The following is a 14332-nucleotide window of genomic DNA, read 5'->3' as shown; positions in this document are numbered from 1 at the left end:
GAAAGCACGGCTCTGCCGTTCTGCCAGCCATGCTTTAACAGCCAGCACAGCACCCGGTTCACAGGAAGCACATTGTTGAGGACTTTCGAAAATGAGGATTTTAAAAACATGTGTTTTGCCTCTATTTCACAACATTATTTCTTCCCTTCATTGAGAGGCTGCTCCTTGTACAGGATGAGCTGTACTTCACAACTCTTCGACAGGTCTCCGCGTGATGAACGCAGCCCAATCCAGCTTTGAAGGTGGAACACCGTAATTAAACCCGGTATTTCTCTAACCGTAGTCCTCTTGTTTGCTGACTACGATAAGGCAACAGTTCCACCACGATCTGCCATCTGTGACTACTTCCCCTTCCTATCAATTTATAATTAAAATGATTCAAACATCTTTGCCAAAGAACATTTTTAATTAATGCAATCCTACAAAATAACTAGAAGCACAGGAGAAAGCCTGATGTTTATCATATTGGCTTACTTGAACACAACCTCCTGCCCTTCAATAATTGTTTTTTCAAACCACCTAACCCCGCACCCAAAGCTGAGGGTCTCCTGGAACAGCCCCCCACGGCCACGCCAGCACCAGGCCGGGGTCTCTCCCGCTGCCCGTACAGCGGGCTTATCAACCCAAGCCCCTTGGTTTTGTAAAGGTTTGGAGAAAGGGAGAGCAGGTGATGGAAGTCCCCACGGACGCTGCATCCCAGGGCAGCTCAGCCTGCTCCCCCACGCGCTGCCCAATGCCTCTCATCACCCAGGTGACGCGACAGACACCTCTGCTGCGAGTACATTTAACATGCACGCCTGACATACTCATGAGCTAATTTTACACGTTTATTAAATAGAACACTACTGTACCTTGCCAAAAAACACTGCGCTAGGCAGAGCCAAGAGCGTCACCATTTATAAATGTAACCTGCCTGCTGGCAGCGGCTCCCTCAGCATGGCTCCTGCCCCTGAGGTAACACACTGTCTCACCACGTACTTCAACGCTTCCCTGGCAAATTTCAGCTCACCTCAAGGAGAGTGTCTGACAAAGGATCTTTTCCAAAACTGAAATCAGAACGCATCAGTTTTCAAGCACCTAAAAGTTCGTTTTGGTTTTTTTTTTTTTTTTTTCTTGTTTGAAACAGATCTGGATGAATCACTCACCAGTTAAACGCCTGATCGTGACTGAGGCTGCAGCAGTATGAAATCCCTGGAGTGAGGAGCGATTTTTAATGCAGCAATGTACTCAAATTATTCTACATGTAATAAATGCAGTAAATGCACATTAAAAAAAAGAAAACCTTCTGAATCCGGTATGTCACAGAAGAAAACGCAATGAACCTCTCTTTAAATATCTTTAATGGGATTTTTCAAAAAGTACATGACAAAGCATTTAAATTCTTTTTTTGGCAACACTTTGCTCATAACCCAAAAATAAAATTTCACATTGTTTCAGAGATAAAGAGGCAGCTAAAAATATCTCGCTAAACAATCTGTTACAACATGCCTTTTGATTACTTACGACAGTGCTATCTTCAGCATATAAAAAGATGGAAACGATAGGAGAAGATTCTTCTTTACTGATAGCGAGGATGTAATTTGAGTGGGGGAACCGTGCATTGCTAAGGATTTCACTGATAACCAGCTGTTAGCCCGCCAGCAAGAAAAAATTTTAAATCATCAGCTGAAGAGTAATCCAGACAAAAGGTTATCTCAGGCAACATTTCTAATTAACAACGAGCAACACAGGCCGCCTTTAAAGCACGTGCGCATGTTTTAACTGAAACCAGCACCTATGACAGGATTGACTCCAGGTTTATATTTAGAGTGCCACAAATACAACGAGGAATGAATGGAGCAGGGAGACTCATCAAGGCTCCCGAGCAGTCCTTGCAGAGGCGCCGACGGAGCCCTCTCAGCGAAGGAGGGCTGTGGGAGGACACGACGCGCTCCATCCGTGCTCTCCTGAAATATTAATCCTTCTGGATGCGTGCCCACCCTGGGCACATCGGCTGTTCGTTTCTTGGTTGATAATTGAGCACAACGGATCTGATCTGAAGCCACCTCCCGAATCGCTCTCCAGAGGATCCTCTTACCCAGCTGCAGCACTCAACGGGGCTTTTCTGCAGCCCTGCCACAGCGACTCCCAAGAAATCTCTGAAGCTGGCACCAGCCTCAGCTCTCCTTACGTCCGGATGACACGGAGCCCAGCTAGAAGCTGGCTGTGGTTCCCACAGCTCCGGCCACCAGCCGTGCCAGGGACAAACAAGCAAACTGCAGCAGGGAACCACACTCCATTTTCTGCTTTTGCTCCTTGGGACAGTATAAGACAAGTTTGCTTATTTTAGCCTTTCTGCCTTTAAGGAAAATCTTCACTATGTGCAACAGGTATGAGTCCATGTCCCACATCAGCTAGAACAATAAGCAGCACGGGGTTTGCTTTCAGGTATTTTTGAAAGCAAGAATGCACTGTTGTAATTCCACCAAGGGCTGGCCAACATTACTTACTCTAACTTCATCTCTGTTTTGTAGCAGAACTAAAATTTATCATCATCTTCATAAGCGAAGATCAAAAGTTGTCCCGTTTCCCAAGAACATACCTGGCATAACTCAAGGTATCACGGATATTTTACAAGCAGAGACTGAGATGAACCTAATTGCAACTCATTTCTTATGAATATTTCAAATGAACCACAGTCAAATATCAATAAACCTAAAGATATATTAATCTCTATTTCTGTTCCTCCCCTTTCCATCATTCTCTCAGAATTTTCCAAGTTATCTTTCGACACAACAATGTGGTGAACAAACAGCCTTCCTCCGCCTCACTCCCCCGTGCCGTCCCAAAACTCCAGCCACAGCCACTTACCTCTTCATAAAATTTCAGTTGAGGGACAGCTTCATCAATCTCATTCATGCAGTAGTCTTTAAAAAGCAAAAATCCTGGGAAGAAAAAAGAAAATAAAAGAAAAGAAAAAAACGTATCATTGCTATGGTAACTCATAAAAAGGACACAAAAGCACCCGGGTAACATCACGGACTGTACGTACCTGTGGAAGCATCCCTAACTGCCAAGGCTTAGCAATACCAATTGTCAAGCAGCTCTGCAGCTTTCTGAACAGAAAAGGATCACAAACCTCACTCACCTCCCATCGGGACAGTGAGGATATTCCAGTTCCTACCTGCTGAGAATCCTGTGAGATGTTTACGTAACGCGCCCATTCCTCTTCACGGATCAGATTTAGTTTCTTTTTTCAGAGTAAAAACTAGATACTATTCACATGTTTTGGTTTCTTAAAATAGAGTTATCTACTTTTTATTGACAAAAAACAACCTCTTCTGCATCCCAGTTTCAGAATTACTGGTTAATGTTACCTCTAACAGATTTTATAGTACAATAAATACATCAGGATCTTTATAGTTCCTTTGCAAGTAACTTAAAGCATGACCTCTGCAGCCTGCTGATGAGCATTTTCCATTATAACCATTTTAACGCAGCGTTACAACCTTCTTCCCCTGCAAGTACCATCTTCACACATGCCTGAGCGTGTACCTGTACCCTTTCACTCCCCACAGGTATCTGCTGTCACAGCTGATGTCCGCGTTACCTGCCAGCCCCTCGGAGCTGGAACCCAACGTGCTTTCGGTTCACGCAGCAGGCAATGCCTTTCCTTACTTAGAATTACTGCGTACTTGCTGAAATCACACCCAGCTTCTGGAGGTGAGGCCACAAAAATGTAAACTCAAGTAACAAAGCCAGCAAGAGACGGCAGAGCGGCCAACGCGAGGGCTGGCGCTGCCTGGGAACCGCTCCGTCCCGCTCCCTGCTCCGCTCCCAACAGGGCAGCACAGCCAGACACAAAATGCCCCTTTTAACTTAAAAAAATAAACACACAAGAGATCTCTTTTAATTAAAATGTCATTGGGATTTGAACGTAGAGCAAAATCATCCTACCAAAAAAAAGCTGCACCCCACGAATGCTCAGCTCAGAAGTAACACAACTTCCTACGACATCTCGCGTTTTCCAGAGTACGCTATCTTTAACAAAACGCAAAGCCCACCCCACGTGCTGCACAGCATTTCACTGCAGCGTGTACAGGAGAGCATGTAACTGCCAGTTAGGAACATCACATCACGTCCTTTCAACTCACCACCTTTTATCAAAGACCTCAATAAGAAAAAAGCCCACCAACTACTCAGGAGCCAAACCATTAGTTACAGCAGGCAAAGCAATGCTAATCAGGCAAACAAAAGCTTTGATTTATGTACAATGAAAACATTTATCAGCCTCTTGGTAGCCCCCCTAGCTACCTCTGGACCCAAGTTGCATTTCCCGCTGGAAGAGCTTGGTTTCTGGGCTCTCCTGGATTTGTGCGGTGACAATCAGAACACCAGAACGGGGATTATGAGGAGACGGCTCCCATACTTTGCTTGACTGTTCAGCTGATTTGGATGATGTTTTGAAGATTAGACAAACTGGGTTTTGTTCTCTAAACAGAGCGAAATCTAATTAAGATATTATCTTACGAGATTCTCCAAACTTTCTAATTATTCTCAACAAAAAGAATAATTCTTGAAATATTTTATACCCAAATGTGCTTTTCTGACGACAAACCAACCCACCCCAAGTTTTCTACTCCTTAAAAGCGATGTTCAATTAGACCGCTTTTTTCCTTTCTCTTTTTTCCAAGGGCTCGTCTTAGGTCCTGCTTTCCTGGAAATACTCCTCGTAAGTTGTCTTCCCTTACGGCAGAGGAGACGGGAGCAAAGCACCCTCGTAGGAAGGACGGCGTTCCCAGCCAGGCACCAAAGCACGCATCGCCCTGTCACGGCACGGGACTCGAGCGCTCCCAAGCAGGGACCCTGAGCAGGCCACCGCCCGTCCCACCGCTGCCAAAACCCCCCAAAGCCGCGCATCGCCAGTGACGGGCAAACCCCACCTCCGGAGAGCTCACACCCCCCTGCCTGTGCAGGAACCGTGGCACGAGCCCAGTTCTGAGAACAGAACACGCGGCTTACAGAAGCGAACCTGGTTCGGTAACTCTTCTTCTCACGTGATCGGAACGGCAGCAGCGGCGAGCAAAGCAACGCTGCAGTGGCTGAACCGTTATTTGGACAAGGAACCAAAGAAGACTGCAGCCATGTAATTAAGAGACTGACGAGTGGCACAAACAGCGCTGAATGCAGTGAAAGAAAAATCCCTGGCGTGGGCCCAGCTCCTGGCTGTTTACCAAAAAAACCCACAAACAAAAAAACCCCAACAAACCACAAAGACAACTGTGGGAGGAGTGTGAAAATATACCAACACAAATTTTCAACAATGCCACGCCAAGCATTTCAGCCCTGTGTAATATTTTCCAAACTTTTTAATTTCATTATGGCAGGGAAAGAAAAGGCTCCCAAGACCGGAGGATGAGGAACAATCGCAGGCCTATGCTGCCCGCGCCATCCAGCCCGCTTCTCACCCGGCCGCTCGTCCAAACCGCACCGCTACGCAAAACAGCAGACGTCCGAAAAAAGGCGTTAGAAACTTTTATAGGTGATTAACACAGTCATAATAAGTGGTAGCCATAGGAGACAGTACTGAGAGAATGCTGCCAGTCAGGTTCCAGTGAGGACAAGCAGAGTTATTACTGCAGGATTTTAAAGTGTAGGATAAAAAAATAAACTATTGAAAAATATACTGCAGCACAACAAATTCTAGCACGAAACATCTCTTCTCCAGTGCTGGAACTGTTCGCTAGCAGCACACCCAAGACACCTGCAAGGCTGCCGCAGACAGAAGCGCAGGGCGGCTCTTCCAGCTCCGCAGCGCCCTGCGGGGAGGACGGCAGCCGGGGCGTCCCCTCGGCCGCGGCGGGTGGGCACCGGGCACGGGCGCTGACCCCGGCCCACGAGGTCCGGCCCGCTCCTCGCCCTGGGCACGGCCCTGCTCGTTACAGCAGGAGGTCACAGGGAAACTCTCTCGGAGCCAGAAAAATGGTTAAGATCTTTTTTTATTGTAATTTTTTACAAGTTGCAAGAGGGGAAAAAAAAACCCACTCGAAAAGGTCAGTAGCATCCAAAAAGAATATTATTGTAATACTTGGGGAGCGCTTAACACATCAATCAGAGCAGCAGCTTTCAGCAGCTGTCTCTGCAGAAAAACAAAACAAATCCAAACCAAACCAAAAAAACACTGCCTGTTAAGAAACGCTGCTTGGTATCAGCTAAGCTGAAATAAAAATAGGCATTTCAAGTTTCCTCTGAAGAACCCATGGACTGGGAGCATTTCTGTAGGGATATTACGATACTCTGCGTGCATACACGCAGCTTATACAGGCACCAAAAAACGGGGTTTCACATGGGCCAGCTGCCCTTGCCAGAAAGGTGTCCAGCACTGTTTTTTAAAAGAAATGCTCTAACCAAACCATAGGATTACGTACCACGAGCCTTCCAAGGAAGAGTTTAGAAAGCCAGACGCATGCCCTGCTCTGCAAACCAGGACCAGGCTACCTCCTCCTGCAAGCTCTCCAGGTCTGCTAGCACATACCCACACCTTACAGCCGGAACCTACGGATTCTGGACTGCTCCAAGAACACACTTCTCACCGCTACACCACAGCGCCTGCACCGGCCACTGAAATGCTCTCCGGTGGCCTCAGCACTGGAAAAACACTCCAGCACTGGAAGGGGAGAGCCAGCTGCAGAACCCGTTACCGCTCCTGCGGTGGCAACGAGCAAAGCAGCCGCTCGTCCCGTGCGGGAGCTGGGCCGGCAGCCTCCGGCAAAGGGGTCCAGGTGGCAGCAGCCCCCTCGCCGCGCTGGGGAAATCACCTTCCTCCTGACTACAACATTTCACACGTGATTGACGAGAATTAGATTTTTTTTTTTTCCCCAGAGTTTTTAAGTACGTCCTAACACTTGGCTAGCATTAGGCAACCCTGAGTGCCACTCTTAGAATTACTAGCAACACAGACATTAGAGAAAAATTTGTGGGTGTCCAGCACAACCTCTTCTTCAGTTGTATCTGGGGAAGGATAAACGAGTGATGGAGTTTTTTAATTAATTTATAATCTTGCGATTAATAATATGTTTTTCACTTGCTTCATGAAAACAGGAGGAAAGGGTGTCAACTCAGGCATTTTCTCTGTCAAAATGACAGTAAAGTCAGACAACAAAATGCAGACAGCAAAACGCATCCCTCCTTGCCCTGCCTGGAGGGAGAGCTGCTCTTCTGCGCAGGTCTGACATCGGCCGAACAGCAGCTACATCCCACGGCCGTGCTGGGAAGCAGCCGGAAGCGGCGACCACTGCCACAGTGCCAGGACAACGGGAGGCCTGCAGGAAAGCTTCGCGTGCAGGGATGACTGATGGGAGGCTGCGGGTTAGGGATAAGGAACGAAGAAGGATCTGGGAACTGTAAGAGAATCTTGCGTAGCTTGGAGGAGAGAGATATTAAGGAAAAATCTTTGGGGAAGCCAAGAAACAAAAACACTGCCAGGCGATGAGAGCGGTTTTTAGTAACTTGTAACTACTTCAAGTAAAGATTTACAACGGGGGAAAACAGAACCAGCATCTCCTCTGCCCAGTCAAGAGTATTGCTCGAAAGGATCTAAAACTCCCAAGTATTAAGAAAAATTCAAAAGATTTTGTGGGTAAATTCTTCATTTAAGAAGTCCTATTCCCTGATTTTTACCTCTTTTTTTAATGACTGGCCTTAAACCATCAGCTCTTCTACAGCACAACTACAAATGCAAACACACTGCTCCTCCCTCTTGTGTTCTCAGCTTGTCTGCCCGAGCAGTCCACGTCCCCAGGTACCAGCACGCTTGGAATCTTTCCGCTGTCCTGAATTCAAACAAATCCCATTAGCGCTCAATGCTCTCCACACTGGAAGTGTTTCTCTTTCCACCTCCTGTTGTATCAATAGATTTGGCGCTGCCACTGCAGCATAAAGGAAATCTCTTCTTTACAAATGTTCTTAGATTGAGTGAAAAATTATGAGCCAGAAAGCGTAGCTCTCAGGTAACAGGGAGACGAGCTGACAGACGCAGCATTGAGTAAGTGACAGTAGTTTTAAGAAGTTCAAGGACAACTGACGGAAAGCACAATAAGCACAGTTAACTACAGACAGAAAAATAAGACCAAGAACAGAAAGCAGGAATTAAAAAAATGATAGTGTTAAGTAACAGATAAAAGGAACCAGCAATTATTTATGAAATAAAGATGCTGACAGCTTTTGCTATAAAGATTTCTTCTTCTATACTATATAATTTCTGCAACAACCAAATCATTAGTTGTTAGAGGGGCGGGGGGGGGGGAAATCAAAGCTTTTTCTGGTAACACCAAAGTGATGGATGGTATCAGTAATACACACATGCCAGTGAGACAGCGCCTCGCTCCAAGCCTCTGCTTTCCCACTCTCTGGACAATTATTTTTCCCATTATCTTTTTATGGACAACCCTGTACGGCTAAGTTTGCCAAATGCCATTACCTGCACTAACTCAGATTAACAAGGCAAATGTCTTTCAAGGAGGGATTAAAAACCCTTGAGGTTTGCAGCTCAGTTGTAACCGGACACTTACAACCAGCAACGTAGTTTTTACTTCTGTATTTATTTCAAATTATGCTTTTCTAACATGATTTCAGAAAATTTGCATGAAATCCTGCCTCTTAAGACAACAGCAGCCCTCCACCCCACGCCTGAACTAGTAAGGTCTGTGCTTTAGTTCCCTGAACTCAGCACTTCTTCAGGCCAGGCTCAGGCAGAGAACAGGAACGCAGCTGAGGAGCAGCCTACACGCTTCTCCCAAACCTGGCCTGGCCGCTGACACCACGTTTACGAGCCGATTATGGATTACACTGCTTTATTACCCCAAGCAGCCTCCCACACCACGATGTGCCTCCACGCAAGGGCCCCACGCCGCCCGCACGACCCTTCTCGCGCCGAACGGCCAGCGGGTACCCGTGGCTAGGTGCCCGTCCCCCACGAGCCCGCAGCCCTTCCCGGGCTATCCCAGCCTGGCAGGTTTATCCATTTAACACTCTCCATCTAGGAAATTCTGAATTCGCATCTCTGCAGCTGCCCTGGTTTGATGCAAGCCCAGCACTGCCTAGCAGCCACCCTTGGCTCCGCAGTGAGACCGAAGCCCGCGGGCCCTATCCGCCCTGGCATAAGCAAGGCTCAGCCTGAAGCCCCCCGAAAATGTTCTCCCAGCATGGGATTGCACAGCGCTACTGAGACCAACAGAACCAGGTACTGCTTTGCCAACACACAGCACTTTTAAAAGCCACCTGCTTGTTAGCAGAGTCTTTTTTTTTAGAAAATAAATAAAACCTGCAATGTAGGCCCTCTCTCTTAGAGTGTTAATAAAGGAATGTAGCCCCTTCCACGTGCAGGGATTAAAGCTGCCTTCTCATTTTACAGTTACTTGTCATTTTCCTGCCCTGCGATTACTGTGATTTGAGCAGGACGCACTGCCCCGCCGGCGGGTCCAGGCCGGCTCTGCCAACGCTCCCCAACGGGACGGCAGCTCGAGCCACGCTGCCGGCCAGCCAGAGGGGCGAGCACTGCTCTTCCACCTCCTCCTGAGGTCTAAAGGTCACCTCCACATTCCCAACACCGCGTCCCCATCCTCACCACAATGCTAATTAACTGAGAACACAGAATAATAATTAAAAAAAAATAATAATAATAATGAGGAACTCTATAATGAACTTTGGAGAGAAAACTACTTATCTAATTCTAACTGGAATTTTATTAGTATAGGATTCAAATATCCTTCTAACCGGAGTAAATAAAAATCTTATTAAAACAAACAGAAGTGGCTAGATAAGACAGCAGAGCTAAAAATAGACACGTTCAGCCCTGACGTAAGGACTCACAATGTCACTGATGGAAAGGAAGCTGCATCTACTTACAGCAGACCTGAACGTGGTCCAAAATGCTGATGTAGACTCTTTCTAGTCGGCAAAATAGCAAATTAGAAAACAAAAATATCAGGCTGTTTCCAAACCCTAACTAAACGTGCTGTGTATAAATACAGAGTAATGAAAAACAAAGCAGTAGCGACATCTGCTCCAGAACTGGTACCGGCTCGTTCCCCACGGGCTGCGGATAACAGCCCCGACGGGCAGGCAAGGCTTCGGCACCAGCTTCCCCACATCAGCCTGCTCAGGAGCGCGCTCGTGCTCTGCAAACCCTGCAGCACAAGGATTTTTCCTCATTTAGGGCACTTAAAGGTCTCTGTCCTAATCCCTCCAAGACCTCCCCGGATCTCTCTCGCTTGGCTGAACTCAGAGAACAGCATACAGAAGCCAGAGGAGCGTAACCAGAGGGACATCTGCACGCGGACGCCTCGTCCTCTGAAAAGCCTCTTGCGCAGAACTGCTGAGGGGACTGCAGGACAGCACCCAGCGCCAGCTAAACGCAGCTGCCACCCGCGGGGACATATTGTATGCTGGTGTTTAAACCCAAACGGCCCTCACCCGGAGGCACGGCTCAGTGAAACGGTGCAGATCCACTGCGCGACACCCGTGAGCCCTTCCCAACGTGGCATTTTATGTTTTATCCCATTTTATTTCACTTATCTCAAGTAACATAACGAGCCCACCATCAGCACCAGGAAGAGCTCTGCTCTCTGGGCCTCAGACACAAAACGTCAGGAGTAGGGTCTATTATTAAACCATACGAAAACTGTAATTCCAACCAGCCTGCAGTTGTTCCAGAATATCCAGTACAGTTCAAAATCCTGCTCTGTGTGATACACGCCTTCAGTTGCCATAGCACAGGATAATTAAGACCACCTAAAAGCTCCGGAACTGAGAGAACCGCAGATTTCCTCGTTCAGGAACAAAGAGACTTGCTACTACCAGGGAAAGCTCATCTGCGTAGGAATCACAGCTGTGGCGAGGTACAGAGCCACAAAAATCCTCACAGCCCCAAGGCTCCACAGACTCCACTACTTTTCTTTCCAATTATGAGCTATTTGTCCTTAACCTATTTTTCCTAATAGATCCTAATGTACATTTACTTTTCATTAAAAATAATACATCATAACAAATTGAAACATATCTCTGCGCATAAAAAGCAGGGTAAAAGAACAAATTGTATTTCACAAGATAGGACTTGCATACAGTGGTGAGCAGTGCAGAACAATCTCCCTAGAACAGAATCAAACTGAGCTCAAAATGAGTCCGTAAGTTGCCAGGTATCTTGTGTAATGACGTCTATAAATCATCACATGAAAATAAACCTTGGCTAAAAGGTTTCAAGTGTCTCCAGAGAAAATCCTCATTTCCAGGCACATTTTCCAATAGCTTCTCACCCAGGGAAATCACTAACGCTTGTTCAAACTTGGTCAGCCATCTTCCCAAACGCTAGATCTCTGCACGCCTTAAACTCCTGCGGCAAGAGGAGCAGCAGCGCCGCACCGCTCCGCCAGCACACGCGTCTCAGACACGAAGGAGGAGCATCCGCAGATTCCGTGTCAAACCTCAACAGAGGCTTACACAGGAGAGGATCTCAGGCAGCTAATACACTGACTTACTGAGAGCATGCTATTATTATTCTGCTTCGAGCCCTGAAGAGCAGTTGGGAGCAAAATACTTGAGGTGGATTACGGAGTCTGCACTTCAAACAAGGAGGCACACGGTAAACAGCCTTCCACCTCCACTGACAGCAGCCAGGAGTTCAGCGCTTTCAAAGGGTAGGACCAGCAGCTGTCAAGATGTCAAGTGGTGGCACACCAGTTCAAATGATAAAAGGATTTCTAAGGAAAAGAAGAATGTGGTCTATTTTTAACATGCAGCTGTAAATCATTACAAAAAAATGTGATGTCTGTGCTTAATGCACTGCAATTGCAACTGGATCTCTGCCTCAAAAAAACCCCACCACGTATCATCTTAATATCCTCATGAAATGTACCTCTGAATATCCATCATGCAACAAATCCTTTTCTTAAAGCCATGAAAATAAATGAATGAGGGAAACTTATATCCAAACCACATTTAGTACATATCTTTCATACTCTGGTCTCTCTTGACGTCCAGAATCCCCGTCGACTAAAGACGATCCGTACGTACATTGGAAGTGGAGTATGAAAGGCATTCAAAGTATCAAAGGTGGGAGAAAAAAAAAAAAAAGGGTTGTACATAAGAAAAAGCACCTCCAAAAGACCAAGGACTAATATCACTAAACAAAGATACGTAAAAATACTCTAATTTTAAAAGGACAACTAAATACAGAAGGGAAGCATTTCATTTCAATCAATCAGTTATTGCAAAGAACGTGACTGAACTCCTTCACCAAAGCTCATCAAGAAATACACATCCCACTTGAGGTTTTGTTCTTTTTTCACTTGTAAATAGAAGAAACCCCCACTGCTACTGCAAGCTATTAGCAAGCTAACAAGTACCAGCAGCTTAAAAACATCAGGATGGTTGGTTGTTATTTGTCGCAGGGGTTCTTTCCCCACCTCACAAGAATATCCAGTCCCTATGAAGGATGTGACAGTTGTTAACTCCTTCATTCATATTTTTCCATTACACTATTCCTTTCCAAGTCACTGTCCCTTTATTACTGAAAAGCACACTATTTCTTTTGACACGCCCTAAGCTATGAACCGCTCACTGTTATTAATTATTTAACATACAAAGCACACTGGGAGGTGCGTTTCTACCTCTAAGAAAGGGCCTAGGTCTGTGTCTTTTCGTGGGGGAGAGGGGAGCGACAGGATCATTTAATGAAGACTCGGATTAATTTCAAAACAGAAGGGTACTCAAGTCTCTGCTGCCAGCGTTCACCTTAGCAAGTACTGTTCAGGATGTTAGCCACCGGAAGGAATCAGATTGCTCTGCAGCAGCATGGACAAAGACTGTTGTACTGTGGTTAAAGTCGAAACACAAACCCAGCAGTATTCAATCAGCGAATACACACAGCACCTAGTTAGGTAAAGAGGAGTAAAACCCCTAGAACAACAGTGACAGCACACAGATGATTCTCCTACGTGAATTCTAGAGCCTTCCACTGGTTGAAGAAGAAAGCTGCTGAGAGCTGGAGGCCCAGAAACAGACGGCTCTACTTCTCTTCAGACTCCTTCCCCTTCCCATCAAAGAAATTATTGACAGAAGTACCTGGAAACATGAAGAAACTGTTTTGCATATTTATGAACCTCCCTATCCAACCACCGTAGACCTGCACACGTCTGAGAGCAGAATGTTTCAGAGGCCTGGCTGGACACAACGCTGTCCATGGAAGGAGGCCAGGACAGAGAAGCAATATCCCCACATTTCCTTCAAGTTGAATTACGCATTGTTCTTTTACAGGATGGATATTGGTATAGAACGATAAAAGCATCTGAAAGGCATACAGTAAGTACCCACATCTGGTCTCTGCTCTACAAATGAAATCATGAGATAATTGATAGCCAGAGCTCTCCAGCTTCTCTGCAACTTTCTAACCGCTCTATCTCTTACAAGCACTGCTGCAAGTTAGAAGCCTTAACAGCTTCAATAATTTAGATTCTACTTACTCTTCCCCTCGTTTCTGAGCTTTTCTTCTGTTCCTAAGGAGTTATCCCACTGAGATGAATGCGTAGCAATGGCAGGACCAGAGAATTTGCTTTATTATTAGTGCAGAGCCATGCAGGTAAAATTAATCAAAGCTGTTATTATGCCATGCTGCAGACATGGAAAACTAATACTTACCTATTTCACAGCGGTGTCCAGAAGCTTAATTAGTCTGTGAATTGTTTCAAGACACATTGATAAAATCTCCATGGGAGTGCGACTGTTTTGGATTGACTGAGAAATTGCTGGGGGGAGGAGGAGGAAACCAAGACCGTACACCATCACTGTTTGAACACGAGTAGGACATTCCATCAGACACGGGCTGAGGAAGCTAAAGTCATACAAACAGACAGAAAACACTGTCTTTGGTGTGGAAGTCACTTTGCACTATGTTAAGGATGGGTTTATAACATTTTAGCTCAAAGCCTTCCGAAACTGTCTTTGCAACCCTTCCTTGCAAGTTGGTCGTGGACCTGGCGCCACAAAGGCTATTGAAGAGCTCACCTAGCAGCGGGACCTAACGCTGGAGCCCAGCTGTCCCTGGCCCCACGTGCATTACCTGCACAAAGACCTTCAGAGGCCACTGCAGCCCAGCTGCAGCACCAGCAGCGTGCTGGAAACACCCGTCCCTGGCCAGTATCCACGCACAGAGCCTTAGGCCAGCTGCCCTCTCCTCCTCCTCAGCTCCCCTTGCCACATCTGCATGCAGCCAGATGTCAGCTCCCCCGCACACCAGCAAAGCCGCTGCAAAGGGAGCTGGAAGGAAAGGCAGGAGACTGCCGCTGCAGGAGACCACTGC

The 14332-nt window shown here is 46.5% G+C and overlaps 1 protein-coding gene across 1 annotated transcript in view; it reads right to left on the bottom strand.

Moving 5' to 3' along the window:
• The window catches only part of GRK3 (G protein-coupled receptor kinase 3), a 68012-nt gene that overhangs the window by 28385 nt on the left and 25295 nt on the right, over positions 1-14332 (bottom strand). The window contains exon 3 of the mRNA XM_086761493.1: positions 2851-2924. Coding sequence (XP_086617619.1) covers positions 2851-2924 — 74 coding nt within the window. The remainder of the gene's footprint in view (positions 1-2850; positions 2925-14332) is intronic.

This window comes from Chlamydotis macqueenii, chromosome 17 (genome assembly GCF_036417535.1).
Source record: "Chlamydotis macqueenii isolate bChlMac1 chromosome 17, bChlMac1.mat, whole genome shotgun sequence".
NCBI lineage: Eukaryota > Metazoa > Chordata > Aves > Otidiformes > Otididae > Chlamydotis > Chlamydotis macqueenii.
This window is presented reverse-complemented; position numbering and strand designations above follow the sequence as displayed.